General features: G+C 45.0%; 1 protein-coding gene across 1 annotated transcript in view; it reads right to left on the bottom strand.

Annotated features, from left to right (window-relative positions):
* The window catches only part of LPP (LIM domain containing preferred translocation partner in lipoma), a 211,591-nt gene that overhangs the window by 4,293 nt on the left and 183,508 nt on the right, over positions 1-23,790 (bottom strand). The window contains exon 8 of the mRNA XM_009883357.1: positions 908-1,086. Within this exon, the coding sequence (XP_009881659.1) occupies positions 908-1,086 (179 nt within the window). The remainder of the gene's footprint in view (positions 1-907; positions 1,087-23,790) is intronic.

The following is a 23,790-nucleotide window of genomic DNA, read 5'->3' as shown; positions in this document are numbered from 1 at the left end:
ACAGCCCATCTGAGCTACAGGGAACATTCTCATGTTGGATTTTAACATGCCAGTTGATCGTGGCTGCTTCCCTTTCTGTCAAGTCAGCCTGCTTCTTTGAGCTTTCAGGCCCACACACTGATGTCACGAGGCTCTAATTAAGTCTACCCCCTTAGAAATTAAGAGATAAATGGCTGAGATGTAAACTCACATTTGTCAGTATTGATTTCCTCTTTTAATTGAGGGGTGTAATGTGTCTGTCTTTTCCATAAAGGGGAAACATTTGTGCTCTGATTATATCTACCTGTCTACCCTAGATTAGTTGTGATGATGGGGGTGGTAGCATGGCAGTGACAGAAACTACTCGCAACTATACCTTTCAATGTACTTTAAATAGCAGTTTCACTATAAATTATTACCAGGGCTGTATTTTTAGCAGCTTTAAAAAGCTAATTAGCAACTAGAAACAAGAGGAGCTGTGAGCATCCTGTGGCCACCTAGATCCCTCTAGCCGGTAAGCAAACACCTGCAGAGGGCAACAGTACAGGACCTCTCTTAATTGCTCGGTGGAAGAAGGGGGGAGACGCCGATGTGGAAGTGCAGGTACAGGCAGCGAGGAGAAATGTGCACGTGCTGAGTGCAGGGGAAGGCAGAGGGAATGCAGAGCATTTAAAACAGACGAACACAGGTTATCCACAAATTCTGATCTAAGCAAAACAGAGATCAAGCAGCATCAGCCCCTAACCAATTAATCTTGTATGCCACGGTGTGCCTGCTTGGAGCAAAGCTCTGCCTACAATTTAAGAGCCTTGGGAGGAAGTGGCAGAAGGTTCAGATCTTTTTGGACACTCAGACTAAAACTAGAGGATTTTTAGGGACAAAAGAGAAAAACAATAAGCAAAGCCACTGACAGCAGCTTAGGCCATACTTATGGAAATCCTCGATGCAGTGGATGTTCCCACTGGCATCCACCGTGAAGGGGATCCCATCCAGGCTGCGATGGCACATCACGCAGGTGAAGCAGTGGGGATGGTAGGCCTTCCCAGTTGCTCGGAGGATCCTCTCCATGATGGGCTTTGCACAGACGCTGCATTGCTCCAGCGTGTTCTGCAAACAAAACATACACAGCAGATGTGAGCACCGTCTCAGCACGACATTTACGAGAGTCAGCTGGGTTGGAGGCTGCTGCTGGTCTACTTGGAAACTTTAGGTACTTTCTTTTCATTTCTTCTAGATAAGTGCAGTACAGTCAACAAAGAGTATGATAACAGCACAGGGCTTGGGTCAAGCCGTTAGTACAGTGTGAGAACACAAGCCAGAGCCTTCTCTCAGCAGCTCTGATAAACGATCAGAGACAGCCCATCAGGTGGGTGTATCTGAGACATTGCAGCTTCTGTAGCCAAGAGCACGCGGAGTTATGCAGCCTGCGCTCCCGCGTTTTTGCCTCTGGATTGCCCCATCTAAAAGACCTCTTGCAGCTGAGTTTATTAAAGACAACCTCCACAAAGTGCACTGCAAAGCTGAAGTTCAAACTCCTGGGGCTACACAGAGACCCTCAAACCGCTCTGCCAATAAAGATCCTTTATGGGAGCTATATCTGCCTTGTAAGAAAATCTTGATCATCCTCTCCCACCGTGGACACTACTGTTGAGTCTGGGGAGAGAACAACGCAGTGTCTGCAACGAAAGCATCACAAGGACAGGAGTTCAGGATGACTTAAGCTGTTCATTTATCTCCAGCCCATGATGTTTGAGATAACGACTGTGAAATGCCAGCTCTAAGGCCATGCTCCTTGCTGCACAGGTTTTACATACTAACCTGCTCCAGAAGCATTGGAGCAAAAAAATAAAAATCACCCTTCCTTTTAGGTGGCGTCCATTGATTTATGCCATTGCAACCCTCACTCACCCTTGCAGTCAGTTATAGAAACATCAACGCGATTTTGCTTCAGATGGTTGTGAGGCACAACCACCCTCCTGACACCAACTGTGCAACTTACCCTTTCAAACCAAGCACCTTAAAAGACACATGCCATGAATGAAGGATGCAACTCACACGGACAGATGGAAACAATAAATCTGTGGCAATGATGTGGGTCATTTCACTGGACTTTGGAAAAGTGAACTTTGCTCACTACTCTTGCTTGATACATCTGGAGTTATCAAATAATGTTATCAACCAACATTTGCATCTTAGATGTGGTAAAAAGTCTGTGATCACTATATTGATTATGATTAAGATAGACAGAAATAAGGAGAGGGAAAAAGGGAAGGAAAAAAGCTAATGGGACAGAGATATAAAAAGCTGCTGGAAGGCAGATTGTGTTGACAAACACAGGCAGGCTAAAGTTCTTCTGCTTCCTCATGCAACAAAATTCCCAGGGAAAGTAGTGCTTTGACTGACCACATTGTTATTGCTTCTTTGAGCCAATATTCTCAGGGGCAAGATCCAGCCCTTGCATGTGCAGCCAAAATGTACTGTCAGGAGATAAATCACCCAGGAGCTCAGAGAGGTTACTTCTACTCTCACATATTTGCTATTGCGCATTGTCTCTCGGCTGCAAATCACTGGTAAGATACAAACACAGAAATGCACAGGTTCATATCAGAAGATCAAAAGGATTGCTTTTGGAAAGGTCAATATGAAAAGTCCTGGATTTCAACCCATATGTGAACTGCCTAACACATTTGTAAAGACAGCACAGCCAGACTAGAGTTAGTTTCAGACTGGATTTTACTTTATGCCTTGTAATAATGGGCAGGAAAGAATTATTGCTGGCCTTTCTGTCTGGTTGCTGTCACCATCATCATCGTTATAACAGTAGCTGGTACGCCAGAAAAAGCAAGGTCAATAATCTTCTCCTTGGAGGAATAGCCTGGCAAGTTTACCATTTTGCTTTGCATAAGCAGATCACATCATCTCAGTCTGTATCCGTGCTGCTCTCTGTATCACCAAGGAAGCAATGCAGCGTACCTGCAGATACCGATGGAAGATTGTGCCACTCATAAGACAACTAATGACGACTTCTGTATATGCGCAGGTACAGAGCGTTTGCCTCACCAAGTCACTGCTTGCTTCGTTGCCAACAGTTGCCAACAATGGAGGCCAAGGTATGAGAACGGGGCAAGCAAAACACAGCAATTCCTTAGGATATGCTCCCAGCCTCCGGCAATTTCTGGCTTAGGGACTCCCTGAACCAGAGCTCAGCTTCTCTGTACTTAGCCTCAAGTGGGTGTAACTCCCATGAACTTTCCTGATCACTTTTTGAATTCAGAGAAACGGTGAGCACCCACAAAGTGCCTGGAGTTTCATGGCTTACCTACACGTTAGGGGCTGATCTGCTAAGCAGTTCCCCTGGTGTGCTACCACAGCCTACGTAACGGCGCTCCAGTCAGCAACACTGAGCACAGCCTACCCAGTACCGCGAACAGAGCGGAAACCTGCTGCTGCAATCCACTCCGCAAAGGGATTTAACACCAAACAGCATGGTCTGGAAATGCTCTCACTACCGATCTGATACAACCCCTACGCACATGTTTCGGACACACAGAGTTTAAGACCGCAAGGGGTCATTACAATTGTCTTGTCTGACATCTCATGTTAACGCTGACTTTGGTGGGGGTTTTGTAGCGACCAGGACAGGAGGTAATCACGCTTCTGGATGATGCCTTCAGAAACATATGTCTTCTGCTCCCAAATCTCAGCTCAGTCACACTGTTTGACAAGCGTTTTAAATTAACCAACTCCTGATTAAGCCTTCTATACAACCTGAAAATTAGACCGTTGAAATTTATTCTTTTCATCCTTCCAAGTCTGTACCAGTGAGGAAAAACAAAGTCATTAGTTTCAGACTCCGGCTCACTCCCTGTCTGGGAGTGTATTTGCTTAAGCCTCTTTCCTTGCTAGAACCCTGGCTCAGACCCTTCTCTTCAAGGTGTTACCAGAAGACGCCAAAGGGAAAGATTCCTTGATTCACACCCATTTGACATCAGGTTGCTGTAAGGCAGGATTTGGCCTGTGGAGCTAACGGGGTTTTCTTTGATTCTCTAATCAGGTTATCCCACGTGCCTAAGTGCTGCCCCAGCAGCTTACAACCTGCACAAAGGTATTTCTGCACACTATGGGAATAGCATCCCTGTAGGATTATAAGTTTTGCTTCCTGATTTTGCTCTCTTTCACAGTTTAGCTAATTCTCCTAGCACCTCATGGAGCTTTCAGACTTCCAGAAAGTTAAACAAGATGAAGAAAAAAACCAAACCTAACAGCCCTGTTTTTCTTTTCTTCCAAGCTGTTGTTGCCAGCCCTCTCTGTAATCAACGGGTAAAGCTGAGTGCATCTGATGAACCACACAGAGGGCCAAATCAAGGCACAGAGAAGACAGATAAGAATGAACTAGGAAACATCAGACCTAGGTGCTGCAGTCAAATTCCTGTCATAAGAATATGGCCCACAACTCCAGCATGGGCTGAGGGGAAAGTTTGCTATCCTTTTCCCATATTTTTGTCTAAAAGGCAGGGAGTGCCCTTCTGGTTTAGAGACACTTGTGTATCCGAGTTCCACTAGTTTTTTTTGGCATTTGAAAAGGATGGGGAAGGAACCATCCATTTCTAAACAAAAGGTTGGCCCAATGTTAGAGGCTGAGTCTGGGTTCATGTCTCTTGAGGGCAGAACAGCTTATCCATGACAAACAAAAAGAATCTCACCTGAGGAGAATAATGCACCCTAATATACCAGTAAGAAAAATAGCCCCAAGCAAAGATACACTAAAAACACAAGCAAAGAACTGAAGTGATCAGGGCATCAAGCATCAGCTTGCAAGTAAAAACTAAGAGACTTAAATGGGTACAGCACAATCAGCAGCAAAGTGGGAACACGCTGCTTGGGAATGAGTATCTGACAGCAAGTGGCAGGGGGAGTTGTTTGAGGGCCTCCCTATAGCAACACTTGTCCCTTCAGAAACCACAAAAGGCCAAAGGGAGTTGCTCTGCAGATGTTAGGTTTAAACATGGGACACAAAGTGAAAATCCAAACTGCTGGGAAAGGCTTCTGGGGCACAAGAGACATTGAAGACGAAGTGGGAAGTGTTTGAATCCCCTCCTGAAAACTTCACATCCCAGATGGAAAGCTGGCAAATGGCTTTGGGGAGCAGAGCTGCAGTTGACAGTCTGTGGGCTGCAGCTCATCCTCCTTCCCTAATGCTGTAGATTATAAACCCTCATAGCCAAATTTTGGGTGACAGCAGTAACTCACAATATAGTGCAGCACAAGGACCCTCCCACAACAACCCAGCAACGAACACACAAGAAAAGCCACACAGAGTGATTGCTTCTTCTGTATTGGCAATTCATCCAGAGCTCTAACGAACATAAATAATCTCTCCTGCACTCTGAACAGCAGACTGAGGAGAGCTCACGCATGGGGACACGAGCACAGTATAGCTTATTTTGCTGGGAGAGGGGAGGGAAGCTGCTGGAATAAATTACCTTGGCAACTCATGCACAGGGACGCAAACTCACTTTCTGTGAGCACTGCAGAAGAAACATTTTTTGGAGTGACTGCACAGAGAAGATGGTATTAGCTGCGGGAACCAAAAGTGACTGTTGTGCTAAAAACAGGCACATGGTCAACTACTGTAGCTGAACTGTAACTTAGTAAAGTGCGGTAAGTGAATTGCTTTAAGTCTTGTGACTCCGTCCTTCATTTCCTCAGACTGTGAGGAGTGCAGAGCAGGAGACATTTTCCCCATTGTGGGATAATTCTTGAGGCTTGAAAATGTTTCCATACTTAAGTGAAGACAGAACACTTTAATCTCAAGAAGTCTGGTGAATTTATAAACCCCAAATTAGATCAGGTCAATTGAAACACTGCACTTCAAATAATTTCAAATGGTTTCATTTAGGTTTTGGGTCTGCTAATATATAGTTGGATTATAAATTAAATATAAAGCAGACATCGGTGGAGTGGTTAAGTGTCAAGATGTAATTTCAACACTTCCAAAACCTTTTTTGGGGGCATTATGTCTAGAAAAGAAAAATCTAAGACCCCCCAAAAATCCCCAGCCATCCCAAACTGCTATCTCCACAGATGGATAAATCTTGGCAAACGCATCATTCAATTCACTAATGGCCAGCATTAAATTCCTTCCTCCATATTTTGAGGAGCAAATTTGGACATGTGTAAATTAATCTTTTTCACTTAGCTTGACCAGCTGGACACATTATTAGCAGTGGGTGACAGTCCCCTCCCTGCCTCTCTCAGAGGGGTAGGTCCAGCAAGGGGGAGCCCTGGGGCAGGATCTCAGCCAATTCTCTGACGTTCAGGCCACATTGCCAGAGCTGCGCCAGTGCGTTGGGGCAAGAGATATGACCCCGACAGCCCCAAATATCCTGGCAGAACCCCTTTAATTCAGACACAGTGGTAAGCAGTGAGGGTGCTCTTTAGCTGGTAGAGTTTGTTTTGCTGGGAGAGGGGAGGGAAGATACCGGAATAAATTACATTAGCATCCCTGCAACGTTACCAGCCTGATGTGGGTCTGAGCTAGGCACACAGCTACCAACTGCACAGTGTAGACTCAGGCCCTCGAGGTGGCTGTGTTCAGTGGCTTTCAAATAGTTCTTCCATTCGGCTCAGTTTTTAGTGGCTTTCCCAGCACAGTAGCAATACCACAGGCTGGCATGCTTCCCCTCTGCTGGAATCTGCTTTTCTTGTCAGGAAAACCTAATTCAGCTTTGTATTTTTGGACTCCGAGCAACTGGAGGTGAATCTGACAGTCTCGTCTCAGCATACAGGGTGAAGGAGTCCCTTCCGCTTGCCCTGTAATTATTAGAGAAAGACTAGATATATTTTATGGCTTATGTTAGTAGCAGAGATGACAATGACATACAACTGAGTCCACAAACGTGCAATAACATAAAGGCCACGACGAAAATGGAACAGGGCTTGAGAAATGCTTCACAAATGATATGCAGATGTCAAAATATGCTCTACAGTGAGAGGAGGAAGGAGCTCCATTTGCTCCTTCTTAAGATAGCTGTCTTACCAAGTGAAGGCTAAGGGATTGCTTTGCCATTGTCTGAGCGTACCAAAGGCTGGAGAGGAAACCTAGAGAAGGGTACTGGATCTGGCAGGCACACGAGCTGGCCTTTCTACCTGGAGAAAGGTATATATTTTTAATGGTGAACATAATTATTGTTTGGAACAGCACAGGCAGGGAAGGGGTGACCTCCTTGTTCCTCAGTGCCAGTTTAGATAAGACCCACATCCATCTCTTCTAGCACCACCAAGTTGAGAGTGATGAAGGAACGTCAGGGTTAACTGATCTGCTCTGCGTTAGGCTTGATGTCCAACCACAATCACACCGATTCCTTCCAGCTAAAAATCCACAAGCAGCCTGATGTTGGAAATTACTTAACTACTTTCTGGCACTCAAAGCTACTCATCTTCTGTACATTCCTTACTCTGACAACACTGAGATCTGTGTCACTTTAAAACAGCAACACTTATGAATGTAACAAATGAGGGATTCGTTCTCTAAACCGGTGGGCTGAAAGATAAAATGCCTGGATTTTACTTCTGGCTTTTCAACCAAGTAACTGTCTGAGGCAAAGCACTCCCATGATCTGTGCCTCAGTTTGCCTGTGAATAAAATGGCTGTGAAAATTGCATATTCCAGTGAGAAACTGGATGCTGTTAAGGTTTGATAAATACTTGTAAAGCAGTTTGTGTGCCCAAATGGTTACTTTATGGAAACAAGGTATTTCTACCCTTCCAAGCCCCAGCTTTGGTATTTCTTTTTTCTTTTCTTTTTTTTTTTTTTTTTTAATCTATAACAACTGCACACACTTCAAAAGTCAACAAGGTCTGACTTTGGGAGGCACAGCACTGGGGAACAGCATCTGAGCTGTTACTCAGAGTACTCCAATGTAACTACAGCAATTTGCAAGAGAAGAGAGATTAATTCTGTGGAAATGCTCCTAACCCACAGGTGACTTTGAAAAAGCATGGAGAATAAAAAAAGGTCTACGCCTATGAAATTTTTTCAACAACAATAATTATAGTCGCACATAATACTACAGTAAGCCAAGCAATTGAAAGCATCCTTAGCAACTACTATGTAAAAGGTCATTGCTATATATATTGGTAATCAGCTCCTGTACCTTCAAGTAATTTTATTTCTGGTGGAGATGTATTTCCAAACCTTCTCACATCTTGTCTACCGACACCAAAAAAGAGGAGCTGCGCATTCCCCACAAAATCAAAACAGTGCATCATACATGTTGGTGCAGGCAGCTGTTCGCACTGCTGATCACACCGGGTATGAACCCCAGTATAACTGTATGAGGTTGGTCACACTACACCAGGACTGCATCTCGTCCAGAAAACATCCAACCATGAAGCTGGGGCAAGCTTTTGGAGTGCTGGAGAGATGAGCATCCATAAACATAGAAGCACTAGTGGAGCACAGGAGACGAGCCTGCCTTGGCAGGGAAGGATCATCTGATAAGACAGTTTCCATCTCAGATTTCTTCAATCCGAGGAGATCCTGAGCTCATGACCACACCTTTGCCCCTTACTCCAAACTCGCATAATACAACACCTGGCACAAGATGCCGATTTTCAAAGATCTCTAATTTGAAGGAAATCCATCAGAATCCCTCCCAGAATGTCAGAGGTAAACAGTTTGTTCAAGGCTTCTGCAGCTCAAGCAAACTGGCACAGAGCTACCACTGAAATCCCTGGACCCCATCGCACAACAGCAGACATGCCTTGGAAGATTAGTACTGCTTCATACCACTGGGGTCACTACCTAGAGATAAATCATCTGCCGGCTTTGCCGATTGCAGAAAGATGGGTCCGAGGATTTCTGAGAACTCTTTTTTTCTGCTGGAGTGAACCTTGGCAGTTTTAAAAACTATGATATTGTATTAGCTTTGCTCCTAAGGGGCAGGGAGAATACACCACAGGTTCTGATAGCCTGTGCTTTTACCTATTATTAACACCCACATGTCAGGTGAGAGCACCTACAAACCATAATCATAACTCAGGGCTCTGCGGTACAAAGTGCTCCGGGGAATAAAGCAAAGCTGTTCCCTATGCCCAAGCGCCAGCAGTCTTTGTGCTATAGATGTTGTACCGCTTGCCTTACATGTTCTCACCATCAAATCCATCTATTCCCTCAACACATGATGTGCCTGACCTTGTATGCCACCCCAGGAGTTTTGCCTAAATAAGGACCGAAGGATCTGTCCTGTTGCGATTACTTTCTGCACAGGCAGCAGAATTATATGCAGCTGGGAGATGTGGCAAACAGTGAGCAGATACACTCTGCTCCTTGTTTAGATACAATTGTGGACAACACAGATTTCAAGCTTAATTAGCAACGCCGAGGAAGCTGTTAGAGAGGCATTTCAAACCGCTTGCAGTTTAAACTGATTAGAACTTTGTGCAAACAAAACAAGACTGTGTAGCAAATTGTCAGGCTAAAATTCAAGTCAAACTGAACCACATCAAAGGAAATACAAAGAAGTGACTATCGGCAAGAAGTGGGCTTTCTTCTTTTCTTTTGGTAGAGAATTTAATTCCATAGCCTTTAATAAACCTGATGCTCCAATCCAAGCTTGCCACTCTGGCAAAGAGCTTAACCAAAATGACACTGGAACTCATAGCTGGCAGACCAAAGAGACTATAAATTGGTCAAATCTGGGCAGAATACAAGAAAGAAAAAATATCCAAAATTCCATTCAATCTTCCTGTTTTAGAATTTTGATGTAACTGACCATTGACATGGAAATGTTATCTTGACCTTAACTGCTAAAGCTGACTTGTGGAGGAAAAAATGACTGACTCTGTGACATTTCGGTGGTTATTTATAGTTCCCCTCACCCTCCTCTTTCTTGGTATTTTTATATTAGAAATGAATTCTCGCCTACCATGTTTTTTCCTGAAGGACTGTCTAAACAGCGCAAGAATTTGTGACATAAAAACCATCAAGAAAGTGGAATCTTGTTGATTAACATGGAAATCAAATCTTAGTTGGAAACTCTGTCAATAAACTAGCATCCAGCAAAGATGAGGTGTTTTGGTTTTTTTTTGTTACAGATTGAACACCACCAGCCTTTTAACTACAACCTGTTTAAAGCTGGCATTTTATGCCTTCTGTGCTCTCCAAGAGAGATTTCCTAGAGAAACCAAGGGAAAAGACAGGGCTACTACTAAGGAATCTGGGTACTTCTAAGTTTATAGACATAAAAGGCAAAACCCCTCTCCTTCACTCCTCGAGAATAAAAAACCTCATCTCTCTAAGCCACAAGGAAAGGCACACAACCCAGTTTCCCCCGGTTATTTCAAGTCACAGATAAGGGCATCTCTAAGTTCCTTCTAATAGCTACCAAAGGTTAAATATTTCAGCTGAGTATCAGTTTAACAGCTCCTCCTTACCAACTAAATTGCTCAAGCACAGAGAATGCAAAGCTTCTCATGTGTCTCTCATACATGTCACCAGAGAAAGTTGTGTTTTCTAGTGGCACGGGCAGAGCACTGGAAACTAAGGGTGCTTGGCTTCTGTCCCCGAGTTCACCAGTGATTTTTTCCAAGAGTTTCATGTCATTATTTTCCACCTCTGTGCTTCACATTATCTTTGGAGTGGGTTTAGTAAAGTATTGGGAGGCCTGACGTGCTCTGACAGAAATCACGTCTCTATTACAAACACCAAAGTTGGCACCAGAACTACCAAATCATAAACAACTCCCCAAACCAATCCAAATCAAAAAAAACAAGCAAGAAGGTAATGAGATTTTGCACAGAATTTCATGGAGTTTTCACTGAAACACCTTTTGAGTGCAAGATAATTTTTCAGTGTATATGTGCAAGTTGTGAAATACAGGCCATGGCAACAGCTCAGCATAAAAATAGCTGCTTTTCATAGATAATGTAATCCAGTATAAGGCTTGGAAAAAAAACCCGAAAACTCACAGCGCCTGGATGCTGCTGCTACCCAAACTAACAGTGAGAATACAATTCTCCCAAATCCCTGATGTGTTTCTTAAAGAGATGCCAAATGCATTTAAGTCCCTGATGTCACGAGAACGTGTTGGAGCCTTTAAGGCAATGGGAAACTTATTTGCGCCTGGAATACGAGGGCTCAAAACTTTGCGGGTGCTCTGAGGTCCTTCCAAAGGGAGGGGAAAAGGTGGTTTCTTGTTTCCTGAGGAAACTCTCCTGAGTGAAATACATATTTTAAAGACTCTGGAAGAACACTGGGCAGGGACCACAGGCAACCAGCACTGGCCACTGTCAAGAATAACAGAAAGCAGAATTTAGTGAGCCAATGTAAGGCAAGAACTGTGTTTCTACACTGTTTCCCCTCTACACCAAGAGCAGGAATTTTATGTTTTTTGGGGGGCCAGGATTTCTACAGAGGCTTGAACTGAGTTATCCCCTGGAGTGACACCCATTTTTCTATCTAGAGTCAGATTCTAATTGGAAATAAATGCAGACTGCTAAGTCCAGGGACAAATATATCACCTAGCAGGTACTGAGACTATTTTTAGATGCAAGGACATCCCTATTCTTTTCATTGAGATGACCTGGATGTTTGCTTCACTTCCTGGTCTGGAGAAGCAGTTTAAGCCACCTGCTGAGATAAGAGTGACAGAGAAGGAAGAGATACAAAAAGGGAAAATGGAGGCAGCTATGTAAGCAGAATCCAGACAAGGCATGGCACAGACAAGAGAACTTCCCAAGTTCCCAAAGAAGTCAAGTGAGATGTAAGAAAAGTGAAAATCCATCTGCTTTCTAGCTGGAGAGTGATGTTCCACCCTGAGAATACATCCATCACCTTCCTTCCTCCACCATGAGATGATCTCATCCGCAGAAAGACAGAGAAAATTATTTGCATCAGCCCTTCTGCACCTCCAGCCCACCTCCACGGTGCTTCTGCTAGAACTCAGCTTGACATAGAGTTGGGAGAAAAAGGATGATACATTATTCCTTCTAACCTTATAAACTCATACCCCCACTACAGACCAGATCCTTCCTGGAACAATGTGCGAAAAGCAAAGTAGAAGCTTTGGGCTAGTCTTTTGTTCAAGACACTGTGGTGGGACTGTTGGGCAGAAGATTCCTTACAACACAATTGCCTACCTAGTTGATCTAACCTCTTGGCACTGTTGTTCTGCTCTCAAACTAGAAAAATTAAAGGCTCCTTGTGGAAAAAAAGTTTTCTTATTTTGGACAGACAACATGGAGACGTGGACACAGATTTTGAATGGCAAAACCATTGGAATGTAAATAATAATGTCTTGGGCTCAGAGTTGCCATCACGAGCAGATGGTCATGTCTGAGTAGGTGGTAAGTCTCTGGTGTCAGCAGGGTTAGTCAAGGATGTTCAGAGCAGGAAACCTGCACTCTAAAGTAATTTCTTTCCCTTTCATCACCACAAGAAATTTTGGATTAATTTGGAATATGAAGGACATTGGTCTGAGCTGTCGGGAAGGTTTATGTCAGAGCAGAGAAGACCAAAAATCAAGCTGACAGTTGGCATTTCTTTACCAGGTTTTTTACATCACTTGAAGAGGCTGCCCTGGATGTTATTTAAAGTTGAAAAGCACAGCCACTGACTACTGTGCTAGTCAATTGTCAGTCCCTAACATATACTAACCAGATTACTCCTGTGTTTGTGAAAGCAACACCAAAGGCTTTCAGCCAAATATTACATTTTAAAAAAGAAACAACAGTTGAGAAAAAACAGCAAACCCCAAATGTGAATGGAGCTTTTGAAAGGAAGACGACATTCACTTGGGCACACACAGCAGTAATACAAATTCCACAGTCTTGTGACAGAGCTCAAGAATCAACAAGCAAAGCAGAGCAGTAACGGCAGGAGAAACCAACTTGTCCAACCTCACTGTTTTCCTAGTGACACAGTTACATAAGAAATGTGCATTTATATAAACACACTGAATGTATAATAGATATTATATAACGTATCCATTCTCCAGTCGATAGCGTCCTCTCAGTGTATGGACTCTCAGGCAGAAATCACAGTGGTTATGGAATACAGAGGAAACAATAACATTATTCCAGGATCATTTTGTTCTGTAACTGTTCCATTCTGTTATGGGGATTTTCTTTCCATAACAGTGGAAAAGACCACGCTCTGGTTCTTTGCAGAGTATTTTAAAAGGTCTGAGATCACCTGCACCAGTGGTTGTTTCTCATTAACAGAACTGCTGAATTGCTCATCTCCATCCTAATACAAGTTACTTCCAACTTTCCTTTCTGAAGACCAAAAACTGCCATTTCCCCAGCAAGAACGTCTGAACACCCAAAGTAATCTGACCCTCGCGTTTTGCCAAGCAGCTCGCGCAAAGTAAAACTAGTATGGCCCACATCTTTCCATAGCTGCTGATTTAATGGACCTACTAGGAACAACAGAAGAAAGGGCCATTCTTCATCAGGCTCTAACTATGGACCAGATCCAGGTACAAAGGAATGAGACAGTTTACTAATAACACATGGCTCACGTGCCTGATTGATACAGCTAATGGGGGCAATCTGAAAAAGTGCTGGTGGTCTCCTAATGAAAGAAGCACATTTTGTTGTGGGAACCATACTACTCTACTGCGCAAAGTGGTCCCTATCCACACGCACCGCCACACCACCTTCCGAAGAGATGAGGGAGGAGGACAGAGGGACAGGGAGTGGCAGTGAAGGGTGGGGAGCAAGGAAGCAATCTAGGACTTTCTGAGTCATCCTCTTTTTCCGGGTTTGCTGCTGGGGCAGCATAGCCCAACTCTGCCCTACCTGTAAGTTTTCCTATGGAAAAGTTAATGTTGGCTCCTTCACATAGAGTGCGAGTCCAGCGAGCATCCTCCTGCCAGTTCTGCAAGGGCAGCTAAGGAGTCTTGCTGGAAATCTGGCCCCAGAGAGAAACAGCAGTGGAAAGCAGCCATTTCAGAAGCACATTATTAAGCCATCAGACCAGTAGCTACAGGATCCCCATGGAAAAGTTGATCCAGGCACTTTGTATAATTACTTGAGCCCTCCCAGAGTCATTTATTCCCCTTTGTGGTTGGCAGGGAAAGTCAATATCTTCGGGAGCTGCAAAGTCATAGGGCTTTTGAAGAAGCCAGGTTTGTAGGTGAAGACATTTCTTTGCAAAATCTTTGCTTGAGTACACTGCTCAGCAGCGATCCAGGCTTTTTGCAAAGCTAATGCAGCAAGTTCAAATGAGCATGGCATGCTGACAGGTTTAAGCTTTCCATTTGCTTTACCTACATATGTTTTAACACTCACATTTTTAGATGAAGAGGCATAAAAATAGCTTAATTGTGCATATTGCCTACAGTACTGCTGAACTCCACCTGTGGGAAGGAACTGGAGTTTAAATTTTATTAAAGTTGCACATGTTTCCAGGAGGCTGCTAATTATCCTGCATGTTTTATACAGTATTTCTGGCTCCGGGGTCTTTCTGTACTTTTCTGAAAGAAACCCAAGACAAAAATATTTGAGCTGAGATCTGGAATGCGTGACTGAAAACCAGGCACTCACTCCAGGGTTCATCTGACCCCACGTATCCTTGTTCTTACCAGGCACTGGAAAGCGCTTTGAGATCTGCTGGTGAGAAAATACTGCCTGGATACTAAAGATCTGTATTTGCAATTTAGTTCTCCTGCTTCCATGAACTTTAAACTCAACTGTTTGTATGGCATCCCTAGGACCACAGCTGGGTATAGAGCTGATCTTTTCAGGGCCTGATGTATGAATTAATTCACTTTGGGTACAACCCTCCTTTTAACTACCAGTCACTCGCAGTCACACACTGCAAAGTGTCCTCAGGGATGGGGTGTTCTGTATTTCAGGGTGGTTAATTCAAACCGCCTTTTCTTGAAGAAACTCCATGCCTGCAGCTTGAGCTGGGGTATGTTCAGCATCTCGGAAAAACAAAACCGAACAAAACAGCCCATAGTCTCTCACGGAGAAAACAAACCACAAGATGGTTAGAAAGAAGGCCAATTTTTGAAAACACCAGTTTTTACGTCTTCTGACCTAGATGGCTGACCACCCCAAGCACCACCTCTAAGTGTTTTTCTTGCATTCTTTGAACAAAGGCAGACAAATCTCCAGTGGCCATAAATCATCGTTCTTCAGTGGTATCAGCTGGAGTTACTGACATCTGGACCTGCCATGGCATTGGTGTAACAGGACGAACATGTTAGCTAGTGCCATATATGGGATGCAGAGATCTTGCCAGCATACGATGTGCCTGTTTCCCCATCTTCCCACCATGCCTGGGCTCTCCGCTCTCTTTTGGGAACGTGACAAAAAGAAAACAAAATGAGGCACCACTCCTTCTACCCCAAATCCACAGTTTGTGAGGTCCTTGGCGCTATCACAGCATTGTTTCTGTGCAGAATCCCTGGCAAGTGATCCGCTTACGATTTTTTTGCGCTTTACAGGTTTGACTAAACCGAGACTTCCGTGACAGTGTCCAGGCCTAGTCGGAAGACACCAAGAGATCAAGACTTATCACTTACCAGCCTTTTGTTCCAGTAGTAACCAGTCACACTGTTAAACTGTTTGTCTCATTTCTACCGAGTGTGTTTGGCTACTGCTTCCACCATTGTTCTGCCTTTCACCACTATAAAAGTTTCTTTCTTAGTCAGTACTTTGCCTTATACACTACACCACACCACCTCTGAGAAGCTAAATTGTCTGAACTCAATTTAAAGTATTTTTTCTCCCACCTTTAGCTCTTCTTTTCACCTTCTTCAAGTCTTTCAGTGTCCTTATAAGGAATGGATGGCAGACTAGATAGGGGATTCCGCTCCCTCATCAACACTGAGCCTAATATAAAACCACTTTTCAACTTAGTCTTCCCCAGTCTTTACAAGCAGGCCTTTTGCAAGGGCTGGTATCAGCCCTTTTTGTTACAACACTGGAAAGCTTCCTTAGCTGGCTGTGCAGAAAGCTCCGCTCCTTCCGAAGGAAGGCACTTTGCAGGATGAGCCTCCAGCCATAGACAGAGATGCTGCGCCAGATTTTGTTCTTGCACAGATAGACAGCCTCACAGTTGGGTGTATTATTCTCATTTGGGCAAAATTGGTTTAAGTCCAGGCTGTTCAGCACCTTTGTCGGCGACACGGACAGTGGGGTTGAGTGCACCCTCAGCAAGTTTGCTGATGATACCAAGCTGTTTGGCAAGGTAGACACGCTGGAGGGGAGGGATGCCACCCAGAGGGACCTGGACAGGCTGGAGAGGTGGGCCCAAGCCAACCTCATGAAGTTCAACAAGGCCAAGGGCAAGGTCCTACATCTGGGTCGGGGCAATCCCAAGCACAAATATAGGCTCGGCGAGGAATGGCTGGAGAGCAGCCCTGAGGAGAAGGACCTGGGTGTGCTGATTGACCAGAAGCTCAAAATGAGCCAGCAATGTGCGATCACAGCCCAGAAGGCCAACCGGATCCTGGGCTGCATCAAAAGAAGTGTGGCCAGCAGGTCAAAGGAAGTGATTCTGCCCCTCTAATCCACTCTTGTGAGACCACACCTGGAGTACTGCATCCAGCTCTGGAGAGAAGAGAAGGCTCCGGGGAGATCTTATTGCGGCCTTCCAGTACCTAAAGGGGGCCCTACAGGAGAGCTGGGGAAGGACTTTTTACTGGGGCATGTAGTGATAGGACGAGGGGGAATGGCTTTAAACTGGAAGAGGGCAGGTTTAGATCAAACATTAGGAAGAAATTTTTCACTTTAAGGGTGGTGAGGCACTGGCACAGGTTGCCCAGAGAGGTTGTTGAGGCCCCATCCCTGCAGGTGTCCAAGGCCAGGCTGGACGTGGCCTTGGGCAACCTGGTATAGTGGGAGGTGTCCCTGCTCATGGCAGGGGGGTTGGAACTTGATCTTCAACGTCCCTTCCAACCTAAACCATTCTATGATTCATAAGTCCACGACCCTCCATTCTACTGCTCTGACATCTTACTAATCCACTAATTATATCAGCAGCTATTTTTTTTCCTTTGTTGCCGATAACAGATTACAGATGAGCATCAAGTACCATCAGACATAAGAGCTCTACAGTGTCACACTAGGAATCGATTTCAGCCATGCTCTTTCACATTGCTTCTCTTGTAGGGACAGTTGCACCGGCCCCAAAGATGTGGTTGGTGGACAGACAGTTTATCGCAGGCTGCCTGGTTACCATACAGGGAGTCTTAAGCAGAAGCCATTAATGAGCTGTGTGATTTAATGGCATTTCAGGGTTTGTATAATGTGTGGTAGTTACTCCATGTGTCTCTATGAAATAAAAACTTCAGTGTATAAATGGTTTTGCAGAAAGATTTAAGAATTGCTTCAACAGGAAGAAAAAAAACGTTTTACTTTACTACAGGCAAAAAAAGATTGCTGATCACTGACAAGCCCCTGGAAAGCAACAAGTTGATACTGGTTACTATTGTGTAAGTGATAGTTGCATTTAGGCACGTCTGAGTGACAACATTTTCAAAGCTACCGGTCAAGCTTACTTCTGCAACAAGGAAGAGACTCAAAATCACCAGGCAGAGATGATCCTTGGGCTGGAAGCATGAAGAGAGCTTGCAGACTGACTATCCCCCCAAAAACAAAACTGCGGTATAAAAGAAAGTGCATTCCCAATGCCAGACCTCTCACAAACAGAATCAGGAGAAACAAATGCGAAAGATCCCTGGGGAAGAAACAGGGAAGCATCTGCCACAGCCAGTACAGAGTGAGGGGAACCTCTGAAACACATCTAACTATAAGGTAGTTTTATGCATCTGTAACTCCATTTCTGTAAGCTGCAACTTTATAAACCCTTTCAATTATTCAGTGTCTTTTGGATGTTACACTTATTTGCTGTAACCTTAACTCAGCTTGAATTAATGGTGATGATATTACATTAAGGTACTTAAAGCAGAGTACCAGGAGCCTCTAGTGATGGCCTCTGTCAATAATACACTACTGCAGAGAAGAGAACGTGTTTTCCACAAGCTGCTCTGGCTAGCCTAGGAGATGGTAAGGTGCAGAAGAGAAATCCAGCTAGGAAAAGCTCCCAGCACCCCAGGAGCGCAGCCATCCAGTCAACTAAGCACTCTGAAGTCACTCCATGCAAGTCTCAACAGCTAACATCAACATGTTTCTCAGGGACATAAAACTGAAGCACAGTGAAGCAACTCAAGCTGAGCAAAAAACAGGCATAAGGCAGCAGAAGAATTCAGAGTAGGAGCAGGGGCTGTGAGACGTGGACCCAGGACTGTGTTCAAATAGCTTAGCCCCAGCTATTTGAACCAGATTTCTCGTTTCCTTCCTCCTGCTTTAGGTCACTCTCAGCATGCTTGGGGCCAGCGCAGAGACCTGCTGGATTATGGATCTAGGAGCTAAGGGAAGCATTGACCCGAAGGACTGGCAGGCACCTGAGCGGACATAACTATGCTCTGGGCAGGAGGAAGAAAAAGCCATTTCCCAGCTGCCTCCCAGAGCCCAGACATTACAGAACACAAGAGGCGACTCAAGCACCAGGAAAACATTTTGGGGGAATGCGAACAGAAAACCTCAGGGTTGAATGCAGCTCCAGCAGCCTCACCATGCCTCCCCAAATACCTGGTGTCACAGGGGGGCATAAGGTAGCTCATCTCCCCATAGATACCCCATATAGGGTAACAGCAGCACCACAGGGCCACTTGCCCATGCTGGGACCTCCTCCCTATGAAGCACACCAGGAGTCCCTTCTTTTGGCAGCCTTGTGAAGGGCTGGTTACATTTTTCTCTCCCCTTCCTACAGGTGCTGCCATTTGGCACATAAAGCCGACATAGCTGCACATACATCTGAGTTTTGCAAATCCCATGTAGGAACGTGCTAGCTCAGACACGCAAGATGAACTTAAAGCATAATGGAAGAGAGTAGACCCCCATTTTTCAAATCTTTGGCAAGGATTTCAGAAGGCAGGGTAGTCTCTACTCTTTGTTTTCATATGCCAGGATATTTTCCAAAATGGCTTGTGCTTTAGATCCTGTTCACTTATTAAAAAACAGAAGTATTTTTCACCAAAACCTGCTGGAAAATAAATCTACGTGCAGAAAGGGGAAGCTGCACCTTGCAGATATGCACAGCTGAAGATCTTTTATGTAAGACTCCCCCTGACCGTGTGGAGAGCTGTTAAGATGTCAGATCATGGTTTGCTGCTCTCAGGGACGCTGCTGCAGCACTCAGTCAGAACAAGTTTACGTCTTGGAGGAATTAATTTGTCTGAATAATGTCATCCTGGTTAAACAAAATGCTAGGGAAAATACTGCAGCATTCTGGTGCACCTCCCTGAACTGATGCCTATATATGGGGATTAGCCAGCGTGAAAGGGATCCTGCTGAGTCAAACTGGATTATAGCAGTATTATTTTATAGAGACAGAAGAGAAGGGGAGGGAGGGAGGAGCTAGGGAAACCTTGCAAAAATATCAGCTGTTTGACATGTTAAAGCAAACAGCACAGATGCGGAAACGCTGCCCGCTTGCACAAATGCATCAGAGCCAGGTCAGCCGACAGCAGCAACCAAAAATAAGTTTTTAGCCCTTTCAGCCCTGCAGGCAATCCAGCTCCCAGAAAGCAAGGTGGACTCCAGTCCTTTCCTGGGCATCAGGAGATGTATTGGCTGTGTTCCCACCAGGCACCAGCGTCATGGCAGCACCCTGGTGGTGGAGATATTCCTCACATGGGAGGGATGTCCCAGAGAGCCTCGCTAGGCCTGCCCAATTGCCTAAATAGCACGTAAAGGAGCAAACAAGCTTGCAGACTCAGCTCTTGGAGCCCTTGGGGAGCTGATGCAGATGGCAGGAAGGGAAAACACACAGGCTTTCAATAAAGTCCCTGAGGTGCCTCCATTTTTCATCACCAGGCATTCACACAACCGTTTATGCACCGATTGCTCAATGCTGGCTGGGGACTTGGGGCTGGTGGCAAGTCACAAATGGGACGTGCCCTTGTACATCTTGTTTGCAGAGCTGGATCTGCAGCGTGTTCTTAGAGCGTGCCTGGAAGGCCGGTGTCCTCTCTCTCCAGCAAACAGCTTGACCTTACAGTGATAGCATCAGTTCCTCTGCCTGTCTCTCTCTGGCCCAGCAAATATTTACCTGTGCAAAGCAGAAACGCTTGCCCAGGAGAAAGCAAGAGCAGTGCAGGGGGGGTAGACTGGGTGCTGCCTTCCAACTCTCACTTAAAATTAGTCCTAAATATCAGGTCAGTGCTCTGAACAGTTGGACTGTACGAAGGGCCTGAAGGTGGGTGAAGACCCCATACCCTGATTATGTCATTAAAGAACAGACCCTGCTTAAGCACAGAAGAGCAGCAAAACTCAGGCAGGTGAGGAGGTGGTACTTCTCAGGCCAAAAAGATGCCAAATAAGAGGCAAGGCTCATGCTTCTCTCTCTGTAGTGCTTCTATTCAGCAATGCTGGCCTTGGTGGATCAAAATCCCCGTGTCTGCTCCTCCTGGGAAGCATCAGAGCCTGAATGTGGTAGATTGTGCTAAAAGTTGTGCTTTGCAACACTGAGCTGAAGAGCATTGTGGTAGCAGTGGAAAAACACTCCTCCATCCTCCACTGCCCAATGCCAGAATATCAAATGCAATGCTAGGCTAGCCAGAGCTTACAAACACATGGTTCAAAGGGAAAATTCAAATGGATTTGAGTCATGGGAGTACAAAAAAGAAAAAAAAAATCTCAAAAAACAAATAGAACATATCAGTCATGTTGTAACTTCGAAAGCCAAAATTTCCTCCCAAAGCCAGCAGTGAAACAGTTTCCAAGATTCCAGGGCGCATCTCTGTCTGGAGCTAATATAGACTTTTTTTTAATCCAAGTTTCAAGCCCAGTAAAATCCACATCTGACAATAAGAACCCCTCGTGGCCAGCGAGCCAAAGAAGTCACACCACTCCTCCCCAACCCACCTTTTCCTCACAGGTAGCATTGTAGCTCATGCAGCTGCACCCCTCTAGCATCGCCATGCCCATCACGGTGCCCACCACACATCTCCCATGGAGCAAAGACCCTCTTCCGCCCTCTTTTTGCAGTCGGCAGTATCAGTCATGTGCTTTTCCAAATGGGGAGCTAGAGCAGGCTGGGAGCCCATGGTGGGAGGACAGGTGGAGTCCTGAACCACATCTTCCCAACAAGCACTCCCATCCCTTCTCTGCCCCTGCACATCCCAAGGCATTTTCTACGTGCTGGCCTCAGCTGGAGCTGCAACAAGACCTCTCCCCTGAGCAGCCTCTCCCCTCGTGTCTCCCCTAGATCTCAAAGGGATGGCAGTTTTGGGCTGGTTTTGCTCTCCACCTGAGGTGGCTTCAGAGCCCAGGTCACTAATTTCCAGGGCCTGTTTCCTAACCACATACATCTCATAAAACAGTCTGGGCATACCACACCTCCACTTTCTTTTCCTGGCTCTGTCAAAGAAAATGGTCAGAACTGCCTTTTCTGGTGGAGCCAGCACTGACCGAGGGTGAATTAGAGCATGACTAAACAACCAGTTCGGCTGGGAGCTATAGGTGGAGGAAAACCTACTTTCTAGGTACTCAGATGAGGCTTGCCTTAAATACATCGAGAAAAGGTGACACAGACACTGGGGTGATTGCAAGAGGGTTGCAGGTAGGGCTGGTGAAAATATTCTTTCCTGAGAGGTACCAGCAAGTCTCCACCATCACTCCCGAGAGACATGCATGCCAGACCAAGCACGTGGCTTGTAGCTAGATGAAGTTATCTGCGATGAATCCCACCACAGGCATCAGACCCATTTAACAGAAATCCAAGCCAGACAAGAAATGGGCTCCCTTAAAGAAAGAGTAGTAAAAAACAAAACACCCCACACCCCCCCCCCCAATTCCCTGTGTGTAAACATCAACAAAACCTAAGTCATTTAATACATTTTGCAAAAGTAAAACCAGAATAAATGCTTTGCCTCCAACACATAAGGAACATATTATTACCACATTGTCTTCAGTGATTATTCAAGCAATGCATTTAAAAGTCCAGGGAGAAGAATGTTTGCTAAAATATTGTTATGTAACACAGGGAAAATGACTAATTCTGCCCTTGATCTTTTCATATTTTGCTCCAAGTAGGAGTAACTAGATCTTATTCTCTGGTCAAAGCAGCAGCACGGCCAAATTCTGACCCGATTCCCCCAGTGGCTTTTACAGTGGGCTGATACTATCCCCTGCAGCTGAGTTACTCCAGACATACTGAGCATAACTGGCTTCTGAATCAGTCCTTCAGGGCTGCACATTTCCAAAGACAGGTGGAATAAAGTGCACATTCCTCCACGCTCCCTGCTGACAGAGGTCAGAGATCATTTACTTCCAGTTCCTCATGACTTGCATGGAGTCTGGAGCCTTACGCATATGCCAAGCAGGGACAACTCCATTGAGCACTCAGAAGTATACTTCAGCAACTGCCAGTTCATGGATTGGGATTGCTACATGAATTCCTACCTTCCCCTCAACAGCAGATGAAGAAGTTATTGAAGATCTGTCCTCTGTGGGTAGCCTTATTTGCAGCTCTTTTGCATCAAGAGCACATATAAAACACAAATAAATTTGTCTGATCCTACAGACATCTACTAGAAGCTGCCATTTTCCTATCCTAGTGTAAAAAAAAACAACCCAACAAACAACCAAAAACCAAAACAGAAGTTTGGGGTTTGTGAACTTTCAATAGCATTTTTTTAAGCTGTGACCTCATCCAACCTGTATTGGAGTGAAACCTGTCTCACGTACACAGAACAAAGGTGACACTGACCCTGGGGGGTATTCTCAGAAGGTGTGTAGCTAGGGCTGCTAAAAAAAAAAATCTCATTTATGGCTCCAGAAATGCCCGACTTCCCCTACCAAATGGAAATTTCCATGGGAAATGTCTCATCCTGATACACTTTTCAGAAGCAGCTTTTCACTAGTGGGGAGAATAGAAGAAAAAAATCTGTTCTAAGGGTCTTCTTTCAAAGCTTTCAGATTCCATTCTCCAAAACATATGATTACAATTTTCCTTTTGGGGGATAAGTGGGCAGCAGTTCCCAACCATCTCCAGCTGAAATCCATTTCTTGTGCAACTCAGAGTAGATGTCCCTAAGTCACTGGAGAGGCAGTGATGGCTTTTAGTTTTCACAGGGCTGTGTTGCCCCATCAGATGATGTGGCTTGTGTATCTGCAGTCCTCATCAGGCCGGGATTGTGTTTTTATCCTTCCTATAATCTCCAAGTAGGAGTATAATGCTATGCATGAGATGGACTGGACGAGTCCTAGGTCTTGTTTAGCGTTAAGAGTTGAGAGGCAGGAGAGGTATTGAAATCAAGTATCTAGGATTTATCCAGATATTCCCACAGCCAGAATCCAGCTCCCTGGAGCTGACCCTATAATGTTCTCCCAATTTTCCTAAAGGCTTCCTCAGATCGAGGTTCAATGGCACTCATGAAGCTCTGTCACTGTATTAACCTATACAAGTGAGATTTACCCAGTTTGCCACAGAGGCCCTAATCGTCACCCACTGAACACCTGCTACAGCACCTCCCTTATTTTTAATTAACAGCCACCCAAGTAAAATTACCAACTCAGTCCTCACTGAGTCTGACATGAATCTATGCACCCTTCGTACCAGCTAGGTCTGCTGGAAGTGGAGGAAAATGCATCAACCTGCTAAGGGACAGCAAGGCAGAGAGCCCCTAACCATAACAGAAAATTTCAGAAGGCAAGCAAGGCTTCTTCTCCAACTACAGCACCAGGGCTTATTTTGCAATTAGGAAAGAGAAGATAAAGGGACAAGTG

Source organism: Charadrius vociferus, unplaced genomic scaffold (genome assembly GCF_000708025.1).
Source record: "Charadrius vociferus isolate BGI_N301 unplaced genomic scaffold, ASM70802v2 scaffold214, whole genome shotgun sequence".
Classification (NCBI taxonomy): domain Eukaryota; kingdom Metazoa; phylum Chordata; class Aves; order Charadriiformes; family Charadriidae; genus Charadrius; species Charadrius vociferus.
This window is presented reverse-complemented; position numbering and strand designations above follow the sequence as displayed.